We start from the raw sequence: 25831 nt of genomic DNA, 5'->3' as shown, positions 1-25831 counted from the left end.
CGTCGGCTGTCGACCTGCAGTGGATCAGTGGTGCCGGAGGACCACCAACAAGCCTTGGCAAATGCAAAAGAAAACGAAGAAGAGTTGCAAGGCTAAAGAGGACTAGCAAGGTTGAGGTGACTCGACCCTTGAGGGGGAGTCCGAGGTGACCCTCAGAGGTCGGGTGAGCCAACAAAAGCAGTCACAGCTCCCACAGGCAACTCATTGGCAGCAGGCACAGTAAGTTGCAGTGAGGCCCAGTCAACACACATGAAGAGGAGTCCCACATCGCTAGAGCAGCAGAGAGGAGACTGTGCTTGGCAGGAACAAGTGCTGGGGGCTGGGGCTACACAGAGCCTGAAAATCCCTTGGAGCAGGAGCAAACAAGCCTTGGTAGTTGCAAGAGTCGTGGTACACATGGGTACTCTCCTGCAAGGAGAAGCAGGGGCTTTCCATCTCCCAAGTTTTATATCTGGCACAGAGAGGACCAAGGGTACCACTCCAGACCACCACTTGTGATGTAGGATCCACGCAGTTCCAGAGGAGAGCAGATCCATGCAGCCGGTCGTCAATGCAGTTAGTGTCTGCACATGCAGGGGAGTGACTCCTTCACTTCAAAGAAGATTCCTTCTTACTTCTTGGTGCAGGCTGAAGTCTTGTTCACTTCGGAGGATGCACAGCCAGGGAAATGTTGCAGTTGCTGGAAGGAGTCGAAGAAACAATGTTGCAATGCAGAGTTGTAAATGGAGTTGCATATTGTTAGTTCCTGAAGAGTCTAGTTGCAGTTCTAGTGACCAGGTGAAGTAAACGATGCATAGGAGTCCTGGTGGAGTTTTGTACATCGAATCTGAGGACCCTCCCAAGAGAGAGACCCAAAAGAGTCCTGGAAGGGAGGATTAGTCACCTAGCAAGGTGACCACCTATCAGGAGCGGGCTATGACGTCACCTGCCTGACCTGGCTACTCAGATGCTCCTAGGGGACTCTGCACATCTTGCATTAAAGATGGCAGAATCAAGTGGCCACCTGAAGGAGCACTGGGCACCACCCCTGGGGTGGTGGTGGACAGGGGAGTGGTCACTCCACTTTCCTTTGTCCAGTTTCGTGCCAGAGCAGGAACTGAGGGTCCCTGGACTGGTGCAAATTGGTTTATGCAAGGAGGGCATCAAATGTGCTCTTCAAAGCATACCGGTGGCTTGGGAAGGCTACCCCTTCCAAGCCATGTAACATCTATTTCTAAGGGAGAGGAATGTTGCCTCCCTCTCCCACAGGAAATCTTTTGTTCTGCCTTCCCCCTACTTGAGCTGGTCAAGCAGCAGCGCAGGCTACCCGGAAAAGTCCCAGAAAGCTGGTAGGAGCAATACTGGGGGTCCTATAAAAAGCCCCCAGAGTGCATGGAATCATACAACCAATACTGGCAACAGTATTGGGGTATGATTCCAACAGGTTTGATACCAAACATGCCCAGGTTCAGAATCACCATTATGTTGCTGGACACAGATAGTGACTTGTGTCCAGTACACAGGTAAAATGGCTTCCCGCACTTACAAAGTCCAGTTTAATAGAACTGGAGATCATAGGGGCACCTCTGCTCATGCCGGGGTGCCCTTAAACACACAGACCTGCGCCCTGCCCTCTGGGCTAGAAGGGCCTACCACAGGGGTGACTTACAGTGACCTGGTGTAGTGACCTGTGGTGAAAGGGTGCATGCACCTTTGCAAGCAGGCTGCAATTGCAGGCCATCAGATACATTTTGCATGGGCTCCCATGGGTGGCACAATACATGCTGCAGCCCATGGGGAACCCCTAGTGCCCCAATGCCCTGAGTACCTAAGTACCGTACACTAGGAACTTATATGGGGGCACTACTATGCTAATTGTGGGGTGTGCAAAGTCCTAGGCAACCAAATTTAGAGGAAGAGAGCACAATCACTGCAGCCCTGATTAGCAGAATCCCAGTGATAACAGTATACTGATAGCAGGCAACAAGTGGGAGTAACCATGCCAAAAAGAGGGTACTTTCCTATAACAGGTTTCCAGGAATTGCATTACCTCAGTGTTAACAACTTTTTTGATGACCTTAGAGACCCTGAGGAGCAGGGAGACGGGTCTAAAATTCGAGCAAATATTGTGGTCTGCATTTGTTTTTCTTTTTTTTTTAAAGGGAATGATGTTTGCCTTTTTCAAGGAGGGGGTATTATCCCGGAACATAAGGAAGTGATGAAAGGATCATGGAAAATGGGGCATAGAGTATCCTATAAAATTCTCATAACTTGTGGGGGGGTGAGAGAATCCGGGGATAACCTAATTTACTTCTGAAGAATCTTTCCAGGTCTTCAACTGTTGGTGAGGGTAAACTGCATTAATTTGTTCTGAGCCCAGGGCACTGAATAGCAGACAGTGCTTGAGGGCTTATCATTTTGCATTATTGCAAGATTGTCCTGGATTTTTTGGATTTTGGCTTCACAAAATACGCTCAATTGAGAGCAGATTTTGGCTTCACAAAATACGCTCAATTGAGAGCGAAAATATGCTCAATTGAGAACTGCCTAGTTTCATGAGGGCAGTGCTTTTAGGCTCAGGGAAATCAGGTACAATTTTTTTTAACATTATTTTGCATTGTTGCTTGCTTTCTCAATAACACTAGAATAAAACGTATGATGTGCCACTTTCAGGTTAATGTGGTATGTCCTAAGTGACATTTTGTACCAGCTTTTATTGGCTTCATTATACTGTTGTCGCTATGCGCGTTCTAGATTTTTACAATGTTTCAAGTCTTCCATTAGTTCTCCTGTCAACCAGGGGTTGGGTGGCTTAGATCTAAGGGTCCTGTTGTTAGCTACAAGGGCAGCTATAGAGGGGGCTTCTGCGAGCCAGTTCACACTAATCTTATCTGACACAATGTTGCCTTTTATTGTGAGTTTGGTGGCCACAAGGGTATCCTTCAGTAGGGGCATAACCACCTTATTTCAGGTTCATGGTGGTAGGTCGTGTTCTTCCTGGATTTTTAGAAGGGGACCAGAGCCAGCAAAAGGGTAGTATAATGTGACCTGACTATGGGACATTTTTTGGCCTACCTAGGTCTAGTGGGGTTTTAGAAAACAATGGTGTCTATAGTGTGGCCTGCTTTGTGTGTTGGTCCCTTTAGGGTAGTGGAGAGATCAACGTCAGTCAACAATTCAGTCGGTTTAGATACTAGGTCGTCCGATGGGCTATCCAATCGAACGTTAAAGTCACCCAAAATCGTGAAGCTCGTCTAGTGAATAATTTTATGACCTAGAGCATGGGAAATAGAATTAATAAAGTCTCCTGCATAACCAGGGGGGTGGTCTAACAGGACTCTGGGCAGAGGCAGAAATTACAAATTCTAAAGTCTCTGCACCAACCAGGTTCCAACCTGGAACATACAATATTTTATTAACTTCTTAAAAGCTATAGCAACCCAGCAACCCAGCCACCCCTCCTGCCTTCTCAATCTAAATGTATGCAGGCATAGTGTGGGGGAGAGCCAGTTGCAACTCAGGGCAGGAATCCTCATTTAGCCATGTTTCCATCATGAGGACATCTAATTATTCTTTTTCAGTCAGATTATAGATGCCTAAAGCATGTCCCTCACATGTCGCATAGGGCCAGCCAGACGTACAAGAGGGGATGACTGCTCTTCTGAAAATATTTATCATGGCTTGCTTGAAGCCAGATGGATCGGCTCCTGGCACCGGGGATTCTGGACAGACGGGTTGCTAGCTGAGGAGGAGGTGATGGTGCAAGTGGACTTGGCGGAGTCAGATCCGAGGTCAGCAGGGACTGTGCCGGAGAACTCTACACTAACTCCGGTTGCGAGGCTGGTGGAGCTGGTGGAGACTTACCCATGCTTTTGGCTCAACGTGGAGAAGAATTGTAACATTTTTTCTTATGATATAATTGCTTCTCTTGTGAGCACTTGTCGGGGTGATGATGTTGTGGGTGTTCTTGATCCCTGTTATGGCCTTGACTGTGATCTTGTTCGATGCACAACGACTAGTTATGTCTCGAATTTGGACACCATTGTCTTTGCGCGGGTCTTTGATGGACATATGACCATCACAATGTTAACAATGTCACAGTGGCTTAAATATCGATCATTTTGGAGGGGGGTATAACCCTACTGCATCAAAATGAATGAAATTTGAATTGTGAGAAAGAAAGATTAACTCTAGATCACACTGACTGATGCAGAAAAAAGGGAAATGGACTGCTGATGGGACGCCAGACCCAAGGCTTTATGATTCCGATTATGTCACCATGCCTGCACCTTTAACGTCACAATGGAGGCAACGCCATCTTCAGCATCAGAGAGCTGTTGCAAAGGTTTTCCAGGATCTAGTCGGTGCCTGGAATATTCAAAGCCAAGTAAGCTACAGGTAGATGTATCCACCAGAAATGTAAGTGTACCATAATTATAACCACTTACATATTTTCTGCACTAGGAATAAAAGAGGAGCTTTAAGGAAGCAAGCCTTGAAACCGGCGATGTGCCTGCCACACACAGTATAAACTACATTTGAGAAACTAAGTAGGACAATCCCACAACTATTTCAGAGAAGTGTGTACTTCACTGAATGGCAACATTCAATGCTGCTATGAAACACCTACCTGTATTTAAGTACTTGCTATCATGATGTATCATACTGGCAGGTAGGCAGAAAACAAGCTGAGAAAATACGCCATGTTTCAGACAGTAATCCTGGAGGACAGGACAGGCTGTGCTGTTCTGGCAGCCTCCTCTCCTGTGTAGCCAAAGATATTAACTGACTGGCAAATACCTTTACTGCCTGAAAGAAGGAAATGTTCCTATAGGGTAGCTGGTATGAGCTTGGTACCTAGATCTACCACAGCAGCATCGATTGTCAGTGATGGATAGACAGCAGGGCTACTGAAAATGTTATTAAGCACCCAACGTGAATGAGATCGTCTAGGTTTCATAACCTGGTCCAGTACATTTTCACATGACTACTTCCACTTTTCACCAGTTTTGATACATGTAGCTACTATTGGTTCATGATTACATTATTTTGTTAACTACTGTGCATCACTTTGTGCCAAGGTGCTACACAAATGAAGCATTGTGTCAAAATATACAGCTGTATAAACTGTCAATTTTTTATTGGGAAAAGGTTCCTTGATTGCAAATGAAAACGTTTGAAACATCTTGTAAGATTAAGTCATATTTTTGGTAAAAGGTAATCTATTCTTTCAGTGTATGACTCAAAAATGTCAAACAAAACACTAACCTGTAAAGTAAGTGCAACTAAGCAAGACAAGAAAATATTCTCAGACTGTACCTGTGTAAGTGTAAGGTATATTCGATCTGTAAGTGGAGTAATGACGAGTCGTCCATTCAAGCCCATGTATTCATAACCGTAGCCAAAGGTGCCAGTACATTGACGGACGTTTAATTCATCTGGATCCCGATCCCAGTAAAAACGAAGCTGGCTTTCCCATTCAAACTCCTGTGCATCCATAATGCTAAAATGAAAGAGATCCACAGTTAGCAATGTAGCATCCACAGTTAACAATTTGGCACTTTAACAGAAAAAGTAATCTTTCAAATGCTCTTGTACATTTACCTGTCTCTGACAAATATATCAACGATATCCCTTGCATGAACATCAATGATGAGAACGGTGTTGTACTTCTTGCGGTCATTTTTACTTAATGGCGTTGTGATACGTGTCACTAGTTCATCAATTTGTTGATGCATTTTCTTAGCATAATTTTTCAAGGCTAGTTTTTCTCCTTTCTTCACTTTTCGAAAGACATCCTCCACCTCCCAGGTCCACCATACCTGATTACCAGCTAGCACGACCATCCCTTGGTAATCCAGCATCCAGTCCACTCTGAGAAAAATGAGTCAAAATTGAAGTGACAATTTATAGTATCAATAAATGATGTTTATCAAACTTTAAACAGTAAAAAAATAATTGCTATAATTTCAGTTGTTGGCCACTATGGGTCAGATTCGTAAAAAAGTAACACATTTATCGCAGCTGGATTCCTTGTGAATTTGGATTGTTTTTTTCAACTTCTGGTCAATAAACAAGCATTTTCATGGTAACACCTGACAGGCATGTTGGAAAACATTTGTAAATTCCCATTTCTACCTACAAGAAAACATTTCCACATGTGTGTGTATATATATATATGTATATATATGTGTGTGTGTGTGTGTGTATATATATATATGTATATATATGTGTGTGTGTGTATATATATATATATATATATATATATATATATATATATATATATATATATATATACACACAGTGTACATTTATAAATACAAAATGCCTTGCTTGAGTGTAACTAGACTTTCTTCAAGTGGAAAATATTTTTTCACTATGAAGAAATCCTTCCCCCTCTATCCTAACCAATTTTGAGGATGTCCCCTTCCCATTGCAACCCTTAAAAAGGAATCTCCTTTACAAGAGTATATCTCTAACCATTTGCATGGTGAGAATGGTCCATGAAAATATTTGCAGATATCCAAAAATAAGTGTATTTATGGTTATTTCCAAACTTTCCAAAACATTCCTACACTGGAATGCCACTTCCCACCCCTCAAACAAGATTTACACACCTGAAAAAGCATATGTGTCAATAAAATTGTTTATTGATGTAAAACTGTGTTTTGTGTACTATAAACGTAACTACACAGTCATAAAAGTGCCATTTGTAAATATTAGTTTTAAATCATTTATTGTCCCTAACAATTTATTGTTTTAGATTTCTCACCATAAGATGGATGTCACTGGCATTCTAAGGTTCTGATAGATACTATATTTTAATTGAATTTAATTTAATTTGACATACAGTATTTGTTGTTAAGGTGAGATTTAAAAATGTCAAGTTACAGCTCTCTTAATATGGCTGTACAAATACTTGAAAAAAAAAGAAAACTTACCAAGAGTTTTAAATAAGCAAAGTTCCCACTCACGTAATTTTACAGCAGCCCATGGTGTATTTTTATAATCCTCAGTGAAGTTTAAGAACACATTAAAAGTGCTTTGTACCGCAGATAATTCCATGCGATGGTGCTTGTCGAGTGGCATCAAGGTTTAAAAATAAAATAGCTGAGATGATCCAAAGGGTCACAGCAACAGTACCAAAAGGAATTCAATATCCCTGACCTGAAGCACTGTAACACAACTTTTCATGCCTTTAAGTTCATTAAAAAAACTACATCTCCCAGCAAGGATATAAAAGAACAAGTTACTTACCTTCAGTAACAAATTATCTGGTAGAGACTCTAACTACAGATTCCTTAGCTTAGAATTCCCTGGCCTCAGCTTTGAATCAGGAATCTTTCTGCTGAGCAGTACCCTGCACGCGCCGTCGGGTGGCGTCGTTCGGATCCGTGTGCGTCATCTGGCTTAGTGTGGCAGCGTCAGCATCTTTGGAGCAGTCTGCGATGTCACGGGCTTCTATATAGGCACAACCCCGGCGCGCGTAAGTCAGTTCTTTTCCACAACTTTCCACGCCAGAAGCACAGAGTCATGGAAGAACCAAAAGCATTTCAGTTCTACGCTTGATTGTTTGAATGAAAAAAAGTAATGCCTTTAAGAAACGCAAAAATACCAAAACATGATGGATATATATATCTGCAGAGAGGGGAGGCTTGGGTGGGTGTAAGGAATCTGAAGCTAGATAGAGTCTCTACCAGATAATTTGTTACCGAAGGTAAGTAACTTGTTCATCTGATAGAGACTTCTAGCTGCAGATTCTTTACCTTAGAATAGATACTCAAGCTATAACTCCTGGTGGTGGGTCTTGAGGATATATTTCATACCAGGAAGTCCTGCAGGACTGAGCGGGCAAAATGCCCCTCTCTCTTCACCTGGCTATCCAGGCAGTAGTGTCTCGCAAACGTGTGCAAGGTAGCCCACGTTGTTGCTTGGCAGATATCAAGTACCAGCACGCCACGAGGGAGGCAGTGGCGCAAAGAAGGTGGGCAGGGTAATATATTGACCCAGATGGAAAGGGGTCACCACCTTGGGGAGGAAAGAGGCGCTTGTTCTGAGAACTACTTAATCGGGATATATCGTGAGATATGTCGGTTTCGATGATAAAGCCTGCAGCTCACTCACTCTCCTGGCAGATGTAATTGCCACCAAAAAGGCTGTTTTGATAGTGAGCAGCTGGAGAGGACAGTTATGTAAAGGTTCAAAAGGAACACATAAGGAAAGTAAGAACAAAATTAAGATCCCACTGGGGCATAACAAAAGGCACAGGTGGAAACATATGCACAAGCCCTTTTAAAAATCTTTGTACGAAGGGATATGAAGGAAGTTGGCTCTGTATATACTATCTCTAAGTGAGAGATAGTGTGCACAGAGTCCAAGGGTTCCCCTTAGAGGTAGACAGTGGCAAAATTAGATAATACTAATGCTCTATCTGTGGTAGTGTGGTCGACCAGTAGGCTTATCAGAGGGTAGTGTTAAGCATTTGTTGAACACACACAGGCAATAAATGAGAACACACACTCAAAGACTTAACTCCAGGCCAATAGGTTTTTATATAGAAAAATATATTTTCTTAATTTATTTTTAGAACCACAAGATTAAAATTTGCGGTAAGTACATAAAGAACAAGTTACTTACCTTCGGTAACGCCTTTTCTGGTGGATACATTAGCTACCTGTGGATTCCTCACCTAATGAATTCTCCCCAATGCGCAGCATTCAACGGAAATTTTCTTTCCAGCTCTGCACGTCGGCGAGGACCTCACAATTACCCGACTGCACGCGACTCCGTCTGACGTGCAGAGCTGGAAAGAAAATTTCCGTTGAATGCTGCGCATTGGGGAGAATTCATTAGGTGAGGAATCCACAGGTAGTTGTATCCATCAGAAATGCAAGGTACTTCACACAGGTAAGTACAGAACTTTGATTTAAAACAGTAGTACACAAAGTTTTGGTTTAAATTGTAAATAGCTTTTTTTAAAAGGGGACACTGCAAAAATCAACAGTTCCTGGGGGAGGTAAGTTTTGGTTAGTTTCTCTGGTAAGTAAAGCACTTACACAGTCAGTCTCCTGAGCATAGGCAGCCCACCGTTAGGGGTTCAAGGCAACCCCAAAGCCACAGCACCAGCAACACAGGGCCAGTCAGGCGCAGAGGTCAAAGGAGGGCCCAAAACACATACGCGCCTATGGAGAACAGGGGTGCTCCGGTTCCAGTCTGCTAGCAGGCAAGTACCTCCATCCTCGGGGAGCAGAACAGGGGGGTTTTGTAGAGCACGGGGGGGACACAAGCACACAAAATACACCCTCAGCAGCACAGGGGCGGCCGGATGTAGTGTGCAAAGTAGGTGTCAGGTTTGTCATAGAAAACAATGGAGGGACTCCTCCGTGGTTTTCTCATTATCTCCTCCGGACTTGTCACCAAAAGTGGGGGCTGTGCCCGGAGGGGTGGGCATCTCCACTAGATGGAATGCCCTGGGGCACTGTAACAACAGGCATGAGCCTTTGAGGCTCACCGCCAGGTGCTACAGTTCCTCCAGGGGGAGGTGAGAAGCACCTCCACCCAGTGCAGGCTTTGTTCCTGGCCACAGAGTGACAAAGGCACTCACCCCATGTGGCCAGAAACCCATCTGGTTGTGGCAGGCTGGCAGGAACTGTGTGCATTTTTCAATAAAACCCACACTGGTATCAGTGTGGATTTATTGTGCTGAGAAGTTTGATAACAAAGTTCCCGGATTTCAGTGTAGCCATTATGTAACTATGGAGTTCGTGTTTGACACTCTCCCAGACCATATACTCTTTATGGCTACCGTACACTTACAATGTCTAAGGTTTGGCTTAGACACTGTAGGGGCATAGTGCTCATGCAACTATGCCTTCACCTGTGGTATTGTGCACCCTGCCTTAGGGCTGTAAGGCCTGCTACAGGGGTGACTTACCTGTGCCACAGCCAGTGGGATCTGGGCATGGCACCCTGAGGGGAGTACCATGTGAGGCAGTTTGCATGTTCTGAGTGAGGGGTCCCCAGGGTGGCATAATACATGCGGCAGCCCTTAGAAACCTTCCCTGTCCACAGGGCCCTTGCTACCAGGGGTACCAGTTACAAGGGACTTATCTGTGTGCCAGGGCTGTGCCAATTGTAGGAACAAAAGTACAGTTTAGGGAAAGAACACTGGTGCTGGGGCCTGGTTAGCAGGATCCCAGCACACTTTCAATCATAACTAGCATCAACAAAAGGCAAAAGGTTAGGGGGTAACCATGCCAAGGGAGGCATTTCCCTACAACTGATCACTATCCTCCTCAGATAAATGGCAGTCTTTGGTCATTAGCTTCGGTAGCCACAGCAAAATTCTATCTTCTCTGTCTTTCAGAGTCTTCTGAGAAAAGGTGCAACAGATTTTGCAGGCTCTCACCTTTAGCCCTGGATGTAGGCAATATATGCATTCTTTATGTGGGTCAACCAAATGGAGCATCTTCTTCCCACGGGTGTCAAAGGATCGGAAAAGTCCTTTTTTGGTGAGTTGGGGCATGGTGTCCAGTCAGAATCCACAGGTAGTAGAAGAAGTGATCATAGTTGGAAGTAAATTCCTTTGTAAAATGTGAGAAAAAGACAATTTGAGCAGAGCTCAAGCAGTCTCCCACCACACAACATGCTGTAGAAAATCTGAGGGAATCAGCCTCTGCTGGGAGTGTTCCAGAGGGTGCGGTTGCCTGACTGGCTAAAGTTTGTGGCTTGGTCCTTATTTAAAAAAACATGAATAGGCTACAAAACCTATGGTTCAAGGCCAGTCTATCTATCAAAGTAATACACATTGCTTTATTATAGTACCATGGGACACCAACTTCGACGACGGGGAATGATTCAAGCATGTGAATCTGGGAAAGTGCCAGTACTGGAGAAGAAGTAATACCCACATATCAAGGCAAAAGGGATCAACTTAAGCTGTTTTCCCACAAGATATTGGACAGCACTGCCTTACCTGCTTTTGTCATCACAATATTTAAAAATGGCTTCTTTTGTAATAAGTCTGTTGGTTCTTCTCATTTCCTGCAGAACAGCAGTCATCCAGTCTTCAACACGTCCTTCTGCTGGTATTGACTGTCGGAAGGCCATCACTTCTCCTTCTGCTGAAATCATTCCAGTGGCCACTGTCCCTCCATTTTCACCTTCTTGAAATTTTAGGGATGCTATATTATCATACATCTAAAACATATAAAGTGATATAAGGGGAATGTTCAGAACAGCCCAACAGGAATAAAACTTTGCAACTAGATCAGAATGACCACAATACCATACTTTAGATGCTCAAGGGTGATTGAATTTGCACTTTTTAACATTTAGTAGCGTTTAATTCAAGCCACAGGAATAAATAATTTATTAAAATCTTGACACAGATGCACTTATTATTCCAGATCTATTATTTTTTTAATTCTCTATAGGTCTGATGGCCACACTAAATACCATAGTGAAGAAAGTGTACAAAATGGAAAAGATCATAAAAGCAGTGGAGACATGTTTGAAGTGGAATGTAGAATGCCTGGAGAGGAAACTGGAGTGACGGTAGTGAACACAAGAATGTAAGGGCTGGCCCTGAGGAACGCACTGCGCAATAAGCAGATGACATTGTGCCCTTTTTAGCGAACCTGCAGACCTCAGACCCACGATGTTTAAAATTACTTCAAATTTATGCGGTGGCTTAAGGTGTCTGGGTGAATAAGTCCAAATCTCTGTTGGTCCCAAGAACGGGTGACTTGAGTGTCTGCTCTTGGCGTTCCAGGATCCCTGTGCACCATCTATTATTCCATACCTGGGCATTTACATTTTGAGCCTCCCAGAGCTGATGTGAAGCCTTAATTTAACACCACTAGTAACTAAAATGAGAGGGGACCTGCAGAAGTGGAGGAGTCCCCAGCTTAATATCCTGGGTAGAGTGGCCCTCTTCAAAATGATGGTCTTACCACAATTTCTCTGTTTTCCAAAATTTCTCTCATCCAATTCCCAGGAATTGGTTCCTGAACCTCACCTCTACGATCTGCACTTTCCTCTGAGCAGATGGTCACCTCTGAGTTCTTAGTTAACTGCCAGCAGTCCTCCTATGATGGAGAGATGGATGGGTATAGCTAACCTGTAGAGCTACTACATGGCCTCCCAGTTGGTTGTGATAAACGGATGGTTTAGTGGAGGGTGGGATGATCCGACCTACTGCACAGAGCTGACTTTGCTTGGCCTTGACAGGCTCATGGGACTGGTCTATGGGGCCTCGACTAATCATTCCCTTCTGAAAATCACCGGGCAGTATTACTAAGCTGAAGAGCAGCAGTCCGCCTTATGGGCTGGGACCGCAAGCTGACGGGGATGACCCTACTCTGGCAGGGGTAATGCCTGCAGCACACGGCATGGCTGGAGGGCTGTGCAAAGTGGGATAGGCTAGGCATCACTAATCTCAGGGATGTCTAAGCAGGTACCCATATACAAGACTTTTGAGAACTGCAGGAGCAGTATCAACTCTCCTGCACCCAGTTTCATAAACACCTGCAGTTGCGGCATGCCCTCTCGGCTAATATTCTCCCAGACAGGCAGGCCCTGGATTTCAGCACCCTTAAGCTAAATTGTTGATGGGGAAACTAACTATACAAGGGCATAATTTCACAGATTTACCAGTCCCTAGTAATCCATAGACCACTTCTCCAGGCTGAGACGGAAATGAGAGACTTGGGTGGGGAAACTTGACAATGTTATGTTATGGGATTTGTAAAGCACATGGCTGCTCCAACTATGGAGCTCCCCAGCGCTGGCCTGGGGATGAGAATGGAGAGTTTGCTGCCGCAGTGAAAAGTCAGGAGAAAAATGGTACCTCAAACTTCTGTAGAATAGAGCCAGGTTTCCAAAAGATTCCTAAAATGCAGATGATTCCGGGTGTTCCTGATATGCAGGGGAAGCGAGTTCCAGGCAGCAGAGTCCTTGGCTCTTAAGGGACATCCACCTGCTCTTGCTCGTCTGACGTGAGGGATCTCAACTAATATGAGATCCGCCGAGCGCAGCACACAGGCTGGGCGATAGGGAAACTCCACGTTCGCCAGAATGGAGTGCCTTTGGGAGTATATAATTTTGTGTACCACGCACGAAGATTTAAAAAGAATACATTTCCCCACAGTGAGCCAATGTAGCTCTGCCAGAGGACCAGAGACCAAGCAAAACCTTGTGAGTGAAAACAAGAGTCTGACAGCAACATTTGGAACTTGCTGGAGTCTCTTAGTCACTGATTTGTTGCATCCCAAATGTAGAACGTAACAGTAATACAGCCAAGCTAAAATTGGGGCCTAGACAATGATCTGGCACAAGCTGGGATCGAAAAAAACAAGAATTGGTTTAAGATCCCTTACAAGCCCAAAGCAGGAGCCAGCCACCATGTTTGCCTGAGACTCAAAAGTCAAGGTGTTGTCAACAGTGATGCCCAGATATTTCACAGAGGATTTTCGCAGGAGGGGGGCAAGATAGGCCACCAATGCTCTCCCCATAAATGGGTACCAGTGCCTAACAACAGAACTTCTGTCTTATTAGCATTCAGGCGAAGACAGATGGCGTTCATCCATTCCACTACTGTTGATAGTCCTTTTTGACAATTAGCACGTCAAGTGAAGGATTATCTTCAAGGGAGAGTACTATCTATGTGTCGTCAGCGTAGGATATAAGTGTCATCCCAGTGGGTTCTACAACCTGTGCAAGTGATTGAAGATAAATATTGAATAAAGTGGAGCTTAGTGATGGCCCTTGTGGGACACCTTGATGTAGAAGGTGTGTGTTAGAAATAAAAGGTGGAGCAATGATCTGTAAACTTCATTCAGATAGGAAAGAGGCAAGCCAGCGCAAGGCTGTCCGCCGATGCCGATGCTCTGTTAGCACTTTAGCAAGTTCACATGTGACAGTGTACCAAAAGCGGCGCTCACATCCAGCAGAATCAGCACCAATGTGAGTCCTTTGTCCAAGGCCCATTGAAGCTGCTCTGTGACTGCAAGTAGTGCTTTTTGTGTGCTGTGCCTTGGCCTAAAGCCATTTTAGGAGGTGTCTAGTATATGATTGTCATCTAGGTATTTCACCAGTAAGTCATTTAGGTGCTTCTCGGTGATCTTCGCAAGTAAAGGCAACAAGGAGATGGTGCAAAAATTCTCAGGTTTAGAGGTGGCTAGAGGGGGCTTCTCCAGCAGAGGGATAACCTTAGGATGTTTCCATTTACTAGGTACCTGAGCTGACAACAAAGATAGATTGATTACTAGCAGACCCAGCGGCATAAAAGAGTCTGCAAGCCTGCAAAAGATATCTGGTTGTAATGGGTCCGTGGGCGAGCCCGAATTAACTTGACAACGAATAGCCAGCATCTTTTTCAGGTCCAGGAGGGGGAAGGAGTTAAGTGCTGGTCTAGAGATCGGCATCTACAAAGGAATTCTGTTAGCAGGAACAGAGTATAAGAGAACTGAGTGTAGATGTCATATATTTTGTTTATGAAATATTCTGCAAACTTTTTGCATTGAGCATCGGAAGTAACAGTGGGGTCAGCCGAAAGTATCGGTTTTAGTAAGCCATTTAATAGCTTAAAGGTTTCTTTGTTCGGGTTAAAACTATTTGATTAACTTGGTGAAATAGTGGGCTTTTTTTTAAAATTAATTTATAATACTTGATGGCTGCTGCACATTGGACTTTCAGAAGGGGGCATACGTCTTCCTCCAGGAACGCTCTAAGATTTTGCAGTGCTCCTTTGCTGCGGCAAGGGTTTTACTATACCAAGAGCCGTGTATTTCTTCCTGTTAGGTAGCCATTTGAAAGGGATAACATTGTCTAAGAATGCAGTGAGCCAAGAGTGTAAATTGTTATAAGCTGTCTCTGCATTCGTATTGAGCGGTGTACTGTTAGATTGAATGAAGTCCCCAAATATTTCAAAGTCCAGCTTATGCCATAGGTGTTTACTCGCCATGACTGGGCTGGAAACATTAGATTGACATGGTTGTGGAAAGGATCATTCAATCAAATAATGGTCAGTCTTGGCAATGGAAGTCGGAATAACTGAAGAGATGACAAGTTGAAAATACTGGGTCAACGGGCGCTCCTGGGGGTGGCATCCATTAGATGTCCACCCCCCGGGGCGTCTTCGGGCGGGTGGGAAATCCCAGGCTTATTGGGATTCACCTATTGGCAGCTACTTTGGGTGGGCGGAGCAATGGTTGAAAACAACTGTTTGCCTGAACTGCGTCATACAGATGCTGTGGCCCGTTTGTGAAGGTTAGGAATTGATGGCTTTTATGGCATTATTTAATTAACGATTGTTGTCATGGTGGATAAGGCGGCGGCTGTGAGGGAAGCACTTAGGGTGTGACCTTATCCAACCAGGTGTTCTAGAACAAGCCTGGGTTGGTATGGAGCACCCTAAACATGTGGTGGCTGGTGGTGTTGCGGCAGCAGTTTTGGGGTGTTCGCTGCCCCAACAAAAGACTAATAGAAATACAAATGCTCGTTGGCAAGGGGAAGACAATAAAGAAAAGAAATGCGAAAAAGCAGTTTCGGTGAAATGTGGCCTACCGTCTCCAGTCTCTGAGGAGAGGCATGGCCGGGGCAGTGCCTGCGCACCAGCGGCTGCTGGGCGTAAGCCTCTGAGTGAGGGGCGGTCCCCGGGGGATTCCCCTCAGGAGAAGGGCAGCGGTATGTGGCGCACAGTGTCAAGGGTAGGTCGCTCCCCCTGCCGCTGCAGCTCCTCCAGCTCCTCCAGGTTCCTGAGTTCCTGAGACCCACCTCACAGTAAGTACCCCCCACCTCCCAGCCCCTCGCCCTGCCCCGCGCTACTCACCCTCTCTCCTGCTTCTTTAACTCCTCTCTGTCTCTTCCTCCTCGCTCCTCCTCTGCAATCTTCTTCTGTACTCTTCTTTTCCCCGTCTTCTCTCTTCTTCTGTGTGCTCCTCAGCCTCTCCTGTCGCCTCTCTTCTTCCTCATCTTGCTCTGTGGTCTTCTGCCTTCTGCTCTTCGTCTTCTGTATCTTCTTTGTTGATCTTCTGTTCGTCTGCTCTTCTGCTTCTTTGTCCCCTGCATCTTCCTCTGTGTTCTTCTGTTCTTCTGTGTTCTTCTCTTCGGTTTCTTCTGTGTTCTTCTGTTCTTCTGTGTTCTTCTCTTCTGTTCCTCTGTGTTCTTCTGTGTTCTTTTGTTCTTCTGTTCCTCTGTGTTCTTCTGTTCTTCTGTGTTCTTCCGGTCGTCTGTGTTCTTCTCTTCTGTTCTTCTGTGTTCTTCTCTTCGGTTCTTCTGTGTTCTTCTGTTCTTTTGTGTTCTTCTCTTCTGTTCTTCTGTGTTCTTCTGTTCTTCTCTGTTCTTCCGTCTTCTCTGTTCTTCTCTTCTGTTCTTCTCTGTTCTTCCGGTCTTCTCTGACCCCTGTCTCTTCCCGCCCCTGTCTCTGCACTCCTGCTCCTGCCTCACCCCCTCTATCTCTCCACCTTTCTCTCACTATCACCCACATCTACCCTTTTGCTACCTGCCTCCCTCACTCCTCTACCTATCTCTCCATCTAACTCCCTCACTGACCCCCTCCTCCTATCTACCTATTTTTCTATCTCTCCACCTATCTCTCCATCTAACTATTTCCCTATCTCTCCCCCGTCCCGACACCCCCTCTGTTACCTATCTCCCTATCCTCTCACTCTACCTCTCACCCTCACCCACCTCTACCACCCCCCCTCCCCTATCTTTTCAACCCTACTCCTATCTCTCTCCCTAATCTCCTAAAACTCCTAACACTCACACCCCTCCACCCTTAAACCCCCTCCCCCAGCTCTTCTCACTCTACCTGTCCCCCCTCCCTCGCGCTTCCCCGCCGCGACCTCCTGCACGCCCCCACCCCCCAGCTCCCATTCACCCCCAGCTGACCCCTCCCCCCCTCCTCCCTCTTATGACGGCAGCTGCGCGACTGTGCAGCGGGCGCGCCAGAGGCAAGCCCGTCTGCGCCCGTCCACGCCTGGCCCGCGCCCAGCGCTACGACCCCACCACCCTCCACGCCCTCAACCCCGGGCGCTCCAACACCTGCTTCCAAGCCCACCCCAAGCGCACCCATGGACCCTTCGCCTGTAACTCCTGCAAACGCATCTTCCACCACGCAACTACCACGACCACCAGCCCACGCGCCATCAACCACCTCAAGTGCATCCTGGTCAACGCTCGCTCTGTCCACAAGCACGCCGTTGAACTCTGGGACCTCCTGGACTCCACAGCTCCGGACGTCGCCTTCATCACGGAAACCTGGATGAATGCCTCATCAGCTCCAGACATCGCCACTGCCATCCCCAAAGGCTACAAGATCTCCAGAAAAGACCGCACCAACCAAGTAGGAGGAGGTATCGCCATCGTCTTCAAAGACTCCATCAGCGTCACCACCTCCACGAAGACACCCCTCTCGCCGCTGAACATCTGCATTTTCAAATTCGCACCGACCCAGGACCACCCTCAGAGGATCCCTTGTCTACCGTCCCCCCGGACCGCGCGCCCCTTTCAGCGACGCCATCGCCGACTTCATCTCCCCGCACGCCCTCGCCTCGTCGGACTACATCCTCCTAGGCGACCTCAACTTCCATCTGGAACAGAACAACGACCCCAACACCACCGCCCTGCTCGACAACCTCGGCCTCAAGCAACTGGTGAACACCACCACCCACATCGCCGGACACACGCTTGACCCTATCTTCTCCGCCAGCAAACACATCTTCTTCAGCCACACCTCCGCTCTACACTGGACCGACCACAGCTGTGTCCACTTCACATTCCGACGCGAGACCCGCCACCTCCGCACTCAGCCCATCCCTCGTCGACAGTGGAACAAGATCCCCAAAGAGCAACTCTTCTCCGCACTCGCCACCAACCAACCCACCCTCACCACCGACCCCAACGAACTGGATCTCTACCTGCGCAGACAACCTTGCTCCCCTCAAACACACGCATCGACAGACTAACACCAAAAAACCTCTCTGGTTCTCTGACACCCTCAAAGAATCAAAGAAAACTTGTCGCACCCTCGAGAAGGCCTGGCGCAAGGACCACACCGCTGACAACATGACCGCCCTCAAGAACGCTACCCGCGAACACCACCACCTGATCCACACTGCCAAAATGAACTTTTTCACCAACAGACTGGACAAAAACAGCCACAACAGCAGAGAACTTTGCAGCATCGTCAAGGAGTTCTCCAACCCCAACGCGAACGCCGTCACGCCCTCACAGGATTTGTGCGAATCCCTCGCCACCTTCTTCCATCGCAAGATCAGCGACCTCCACGACAGCTTCGGACACCAGACCCAACCAAACATCACCGAACCCGCACCCCCGGCCATCACCCTCAACAACTGGACCCACATCAACACTGAAGAAACCAAATCCACCATGAACTCGATCCACTCCGGCGCCCCTTCGGACCCCTGCCCTCACTTCATCTTTAATAAAGCAGACGTCATCATCGCCCCGCAGCTCCAGGCCGTCATCAACTCTTCTTTTTCTTCTGCTACCTTCCCCGAATGCTGGAAACACGCCGAAGTCAATGCCCTACTAAAGAAACCTACAGCTGACCCGAGCGACCTGAAAAACTTCCGCCCCATCTCTCTCCTGCCTTTCCCAGCCAAGGTAATAGAAAAGACCGTCAACAAACAGCTGACCAACTTCCTGGAAAACAACAACCTGCTCGACCCTTCACAAACCGGATTCCGAACCAACCACAGCACGGAAACCGCCCTCATCTCAGTCACAGACGACATCAGAACCCTGATGGACAACGGTGAAACAGTCGCCCTCATCCTCCTCGACCTCTTGGCTGCCTTCGACACCGTCTGTCACCGCACCCTAATCACCCGCCTCCGCTCCACCGGGATCCAAGGCCAGGCCCTGGACTGGATCGCCTCCTTCCTCTCAAACCGCTCCCAAAGAGTTCACCTCCCTCCGTTTCGCTCAGACCCCACCGAGATCATCTGCGGCGTACCTCAAGGCTCATCGCTCAGCCCGACACTCTTCAATGTCTACATGAGCCCCCTCGCCAACATCGTACGCAAGCACGACATCATCATCACCTCCTACGCCAACGACACCCAACTTATACTCTCCCTCAACAAGGACCCCGCCAGCGCCAAGACCAACCTACAAGAGGGTATGAAAGACGTCGCAGATTGGATGAGGCTCAGCCGCCTAAAGCTGAACTCTGACAAAACGGAAGTCCTCATCCTCGGCAACACCCCGTCCGCCTGGGACGACTCCTGGTGGCCCACGGCCCTCGGCACCGCACCGACCCCCACAGACCACGCCCGCAACCTCGGCTTCATCTTGTACCCTCTTCTCACCATGACCAAGCAAGTCAACGCCATGTCCTCCGCCTGCTTCCTCACCCTCTGCATGCTCCGCAAGATCTTCTGCTGGATCCCCGCCGACACTAGAAAAACAGTGACCCACGCCCTCGTCACGAGCCGCCTGGACTACGGCAACACCCTCTACGCTGGGACCACCGCCAAACTCCAAAATCGCCTGCAACGCATTCAAAACGCCTCGGCCCGCCTCATCCTCGACGTACCCCGCAACAGCCACATCTCCGCACACCTGAGACACCTGCATTGGCTCCCAGTCAGCAAAAGGATCACCTTTCAACTTAACACCCACGCACACAAAGCCCTCCACAACAAGGGACCGGAATACCTCAACCGACGCCTCAGCTTCTACGTCCCCACCGCCTCCTCCGTTCCTCTGGCCTCGCACTCGCTGCCGTCCCTCGCATCCGCCGCTCCACGGCGGGTGGGAGGTCTTTCTCCTTCCTGGCAGCCAAAACCTGGAACTCCCTCCCCACCAGCCTCAGGACCACCCAGGACCACTCCGCATTCCGGAGACTCCTAAAAACCTGGCTTTTCGAGCAGCAGTAACCCCCCCTTTCCCCTAGTGCTTTGAGACCCGCACGGGTGAGTAGTGCGCTTTATAAATGTTAATGATAATGATAATGATAATGTCAGCGCCGCCAGCTGATCTAATAAATCCCAAAGAGCAGCAAGAAGGAGAATGCAGAAGTACGCACCTGTTTGGTAGTGCGCTCAACTTAAACAAGAGGAATAATGTGTATATTTTTAAAAGCTTGCTGCAGCGTTCAGAGGCTTTCTCAGAAGCCTCTTCAAGCGCTGATAGAGCGATGCTGCCTATGAGACCTTCATGGGGGGAGGGTGGGGCCGCTGATGAGAAGCCACAGAAAATAATTTACAAGAAGGTTACAGAGAAGATGAAAGGTGTGTGGGGGGTGGGGACCTGTGATGAGTTGGTGCTCAGTGAAATTCCTAATGCACAATGTCAAAAGAAAACATTGCTGCAAGTTTTAATGAAGTACATGCTACATACATTGGGGGTTTTTCTGCGCAAATGGAGTCAGGTAGATGGCTTTGGGTGCCTGTGTGTGTTGGTGAGGATAAAGCAAGTGTAGATCAAGGCTAATTAAGGGCCACAGTCTCCGCAGATTCTGGCGACTTGCGGGGCGATGAAGGGAGCATCTGGCATGAACAGCGCAGATGCAGCGAGGATCAGCCGGCCAGGTCTGAAGCGTGCTGGGTAAACTGGCACGAAGGGAGGGAGAGGTTCGGAGCAACCATCCCAACAACGAAGGAGCATCAAAAGTCATCATCTTCACTGAAAAAGAAAGGGGGGGATGGGGTGCACATGGGGGCGTGACCAGAATACCAATTTGGGGGCATGTTGGGGATTCAATAGTTTAGTTTTTTAGTTTAGTTTAGTTTTTTATGCATTTGTAGAGCGCGTAGCTACCCTAGGGCATCCCAGCACTGAAGGTACAGGAAAATTCTTGAGAAGAGCAGGAGGGACTGGCTATCGACTGAAGAGAATAGTTTTCAAACTTTTCATAAAGAGAGATTCAGAAGGTTCATGGCGGAGCTCAGGAGGTAGGGCATTCCAAAGACGGCCCGCCTTGATAATGAAAGAGTTTCCTCCCCATGATCTATTGACATGGGGTATATGATTCTGTCGGGAGGAAGATGATCTCAAGTGTCTCGAAGGAGCCTAAATGGAGATTCGTTTTCTGAAGAAATGTGGACCTCTGTTATGTAGGGCTCTATGAGTGATACACATGGATTTAAAATGTATGCGCTGTTTGATCGGCAGCCAATGAAGTGCTGCAAGAGCCGGCTTGGCAGATAGATGTCTGGGACAGTTCGTAAGGAGCCTGGCTGACGTAACCCCAGAGGTTACTGGGGGGCGTGGCCAGCAGCCGATGGAGCCGCACGCGTAACGCGGAGCTCCAGGCAGCGACCACGGGAGCTCGAAATATCCTGTACGCATACAGTCACCAATTAGTCATCCGAACGGCGTAAAGCAGATTGGAGCACCTGAGGCACCGAATACGCCAACTGCCTGCAACCATAAGACCCAGAACACCGTCAAAAGAAGAAAGTGAACCTCGAAACGCAAGTAACAAGATGGCGGCCGCAACTCCGTGACGGAGCAGAACGGAGCTGCCGGAGCAAATTGCCATCCGAAAGAAGCCGAACCAGACAGAGCCCTGAAACCCTGAGCAGGTACATACCCCTCCCCCCCCCCACTATGCGAAAGCAAAGTAACGCGCTAGGAGTGCCGATGGAGGGGAGGGGTATGGCTATATCCGGAGAGCAGGCCCTTTTGACTCCGGGAGACCGATGCAGTTTTGGGACGCTACATCACTGCTGCCTTCTCTAAATGCAGAGCTCTGAGAAGCAGAAAAGACTTCATGGAACAATCGCCCGAGTAGGGAAGCGTACTTGCCGAAATAGAAGCCTGAGACCAGTACCCTGGGGGGCAGGACAATGTTGAATAGAATGAGTGGAACAAGTTTGTGGACAGGGAAAGGTCGCACCAAGTAATTACCAGAGAAGCGTGATTCATAATCCACAAATACCACCTCTAGCTCGGAGAGTCCAGCTCCGCAGGATAGGGCAAAATATTCAGAACTCCCAAAGCCAGAGCTCTGACAACACAAAGGGGGTCATTCTGACTCCCGCCGGCGGCGGTAACCGCAGGGCCGGCAGGAGCCGCCGAATGACCGCACCGCGGTCAAATGACCGCGGCGGTCATTCTGGCTTTCCTGCTGGGCTGGCGGGCGACCGCCAGAAGGCCGCCCGCCAGCCCAGCAGGAAAGCGCCTTCAACGAGGAAGCCGGCTCCGAATGGAGCCGGCGGAGTTGAAGGCGTGCGACGGGTGCAGTGGCACCCGTCGCGATTTTCAGTGTCTGCTTGGCAGACACTGAAAATCTTAGTGGGGCCCCCAGGGGCCCCACGACACCCGTTACCGCCATCCTGTTCCTGGCGGTCAAAACCGCCAGGAACAGGATGGCGGTAAGGGGGTCGGAATCCCCATGGCGGCGCTGCAAGCAGCGCCGCCGTGGAGGATTCCCTGGGGCAGCGGGAAACTGGCAGGACACCGCCGGTTTCCCGTTTCTGACCGCGGCTGTACCGCCGCGGTCAGAATGCCCATGGATGCACCGCCAGCCTGTTGGCGGTGCATCCGTGGCACTCTGCCCTGGCGGTAGTCAACCGCCAGGGTCAGAATGACCCCCAAAGTCCCTAGCCAATATCGAATAAGACCGCAGAGCATCTCAAGATGGGCAAAACTAAGAAGCGGGAAGGACAGGAACAGGACGGGCGAGCATGGCTAAACCTCCGTCGCAAACGCCCACTGCGGGGGCAAACACTGATGTACCCACCTCGGAAACCACACTGGACACGATACTGCTGGCAATGCAGGACTTCCGTGAGGCCCTTGAACAAAAAATAGAAACCCTGACGGTGGATCTCTCACTACTGAGAGATGACCATAGGAAGTTACCAGACAGAGTGATTTCGAATGAAAAGGCACAGGAGCAGTTAACCCCGGGTCATAAATCTCTCACCTCAGACCTGAAAGAACTTACTTCTCGAGTGAGACTATTAGCAAACAGAGTTGAAGACGCTGAAAATCGTGCCCGTAGAAGTAACATTCGTATAATGGGTCTCCCAGAAAAATCGGAGCACGGAGCAGACTGCATGAAGACATTTCTAGAGAATTGGGTGAAACAAAAGGTTACACCGGAAGGTCTGTCCCCCTTCTTTGCCATAGAAAGAGCACATAGAGTACCAGCTAGGCCTCCCGCCAGGAGAGGGACCACGCCCCGTAGTTGCTTAACTGCTACATTTTAAAGATAGAGACTACATCCTTACACAAGCGAGACTCAAAGGGGAAATAATGCTAGATAATCAACGGATAATCAACGGATAATGCTCTTCCCTGATTTTACTAGGAAAACACAATCCTTCAGAGATGCCAAAAAGCGACTTTGTGACTTGGGAATCCAATACGCTATGCATTACCCGGCTAAATTGAGAGTAGCATATGAGGACAAGACTCATTTCTTCTCCTCACCCCAACTGGTGTGGGATTGGCTGGAGTCGCTGGAGCTGTCGTCTTCTGCTTCATGGCGAGAAGCCCAGAGGACAACCAATAGACAATGGAATAGCGTGCACAAACGCAGAGCGGGGGTGGCTCCTTTGGGTCACCAGTCATCCCAGGAAATGCAAGAAGCAGTGGTTAAAGTGGCTTTGTTGAGTTGAGGAGACTTGGCTATTGCCAGATCATTGGAGTCCACCTCGGATCATGACTCCAACTCGGGTAACACTTCAATCTCCTCTCGAGGCACTTCCATCAGCATGTTCAAAGTAACCCCGAGATCATCTGAGGATCTTATTTGAGCACCTTGTTCCGAAACATCAGGGATCAACAGAGGGGGACTACTCCATGTCTCGTTGACAATTTGTGTACACTGTAAGAGCTAAGCAGGAAGTATGGGGAGCTCGAGATATGTGAAACAAAAAACTGCTCATTTATTTGTACTGCTTTTTACACAGTGATGGGGTCCTAATATCTGGTATTACGTAATATTTGATCGAATAATGCGACAATGGACTGTGCTATAATGTGTTTGGGCCCCTGGGGCGCGCCGGGATACAGGCTCTTGATCTCTGGTACACTGCCTTATCTAACTGTTGTTGGATCTAGATATTACAGTTTGGACGGGGATAGTTTTAAATACTGGTCCTGGGGAAGGGAGGGGGGGGAATTGGGAAAGAGGTTTGATGTGTATTAAGGGGTCGGCATCCAGCACAAAAATGCTAACAACTCTATACCATACTGAAACTTGGAAAAGAGGTAATTCCTGATTATTAAGGGAGGAAGCACAGCCCATGACTTTCCATATTTGCATGATATGGATTCCTCCCTGAAATATAACATCGCTACTTGGAATGTTAGAGGCCTGATTAGCATGGGTAAAATATACAAAGTTTACAATCAGCTTAAAAGGAGAGGCGTCCACATAGCCATACTACAGGAAACCCACTTGCTGGAACAAGAAGTCAGGGCCTTAGAGAAATGATGGCGTGGCCAGGTATTTGCGACAACTTATTCAGCCTTTGCTAGAGGAGTGCTAATATAGATACGCCCTGGGGTCCTGTTCCAAAAAAAACCATGGAATTCTGGATAAAGAGGGTCGATATGTCCTGATAAGTGGGAGACTGGCAGGCAGAGATATTACAATAGGAGGGATATATGCTCCAAATCAGGAACAGGGAATTTTCCTTACTAAGCTTTCGAGAGAACTCGGTTCTTATTTCACACAAGCTACCTTAATAGGAGGAGACTTTAACTGCATAGCAGATCCCACATTAGATAGATCTCACCCACCCCTACCTAGATCCCCAACCATAAAGATAGCTAAACAGTTCTCTGAACGGCAGCGGCAATGGGGATTTGGCGACTGTTGGAGACATGTCCACTCTACTGCAAAGGACTACTCCTTTTATTCTACAAAACATGACTTGCATGTCGGTCTGGACACATTCCTAGCTTCTCCCGAGATACAAAGCGCAGTAGGAACTGCGGAATACTTGTGTCGTACTCTCCCAGACCATAACCGTAGGAAAATGGCTCCCTGTTGCAGTTACCCCCCACTTTTTGCCTGATATTGATGCTGACTTGACTGAGAAGTGTGCTGGGACCCTGCTAACCAGGCCCCAGCACCAGTGTTTTTTCACTAAAAATGTACCATTGTTTCCACAATTGGCACACAGATAAGTCCCTTGTAAAAGGTACCAGTGGTACCAAGGGCCCTGTGACCAGGGAAGGTCCCTAGGAGCTGCAGCATATGTTGTGCCACCCTAAGGGACCCCTCACCTAACACATGCACACTGCCATTGTAGGTTATGTGTGTTGGTGGGGAGAAAAAGGCAAAGTCGACATGGTATCCCCCTCAGGATGCCATGCCTACAAAATACTGCCTGTGGCATAGGTAAGTCACCCCTCTAGCAGGCCTCACAGCCCTAAGGCATGGTGCACTATACCACAGGTGAGGGCATAGCTGCATGAGCAATATGCCCCTACAGTGTCTTAGTCTATTCTTAGACATTGTAAGTATAGTGTGGCCATATTAAGTATATGCTCTGGGAGATTGTCAAAAACGAACATCACAGCTCCGTAATGGCTTCACAGAATACTGGGAAGTTTGGTATCAAACTTCTCAGAATAATAAACCCACACTGATGCCAATGTTGGATTTATTAAAAAATGCACACAGAGGGCATCTCAGAGATACCCCCTATATTTTACCCAATCCTTCAGTGCAGGACTGACTGGTCTGTGCCAGCCTGCTGCTGGGGGGTGAGTTTCTGACTCCCTGGGGTGAGAGCCTTTGTGCTCTGTGAGGCCAGAAACAAAGCCTGCACTGGGTGGAGATGCTTAACACCTCCCCCCAGCCGGAACTGTAACACCTAGCTTTGAGCCTCAAAGGCTCAAGCTTCGTGTT

The 25831-nt window shown here is 47.8% G+C and overlaps 1 protein-coding gene across 1 annotated transcript in view; it reads right to left on the bottom strand.

The window, feature by feature from the left end:
• DNAH10 (dynein axonemal heavy chain 10) overlaps nucleotides 1-25831 on the bottom strand; it is a 1282131-nt gene that overhangs the window by 648947 nt on the left and 607353 nt on the right. The window contains exons 30-32 of the mRNA XM_069215014.1: nucleotides 10955-11178; nucleotides 5584-5853; nucleotides 5299-5482 (exon numbers count right to left, since the gene is read on the bottom strand). Of these exons, the coding sequence (XP_069071115.1) occupies nucleotides 5299-5482; nucleotides 5584-5853; nucleotides 10955-11178 (678 nt within the window). The remainder of the gene's footprint in view (nucleotides 1-5298; nucleotides 5483-5583; nucleotides 5854-10954; nucleotides 11179-25831) is intronic.

This window comes from Pleurodeles waltl, chromosome 11, assembly GCF_031143425.1.
Source record: "Pleurodeles waltl isolate 20211129_DDA chromosome 11, aPleWal1.hap1.20221129, whole genome shotgun sequence".
Taxonomy (NCBI): Eukaryota; Metazoa; Chordata; class Amphibia; order Caudata; family Salamandridae; genus Pleurodeles; species Pleurodeles waltl.
Note: the sequence above shows the minus strand (reverse complement) of the source record. Positions and strands in the feature narration are given on the sequence as shown.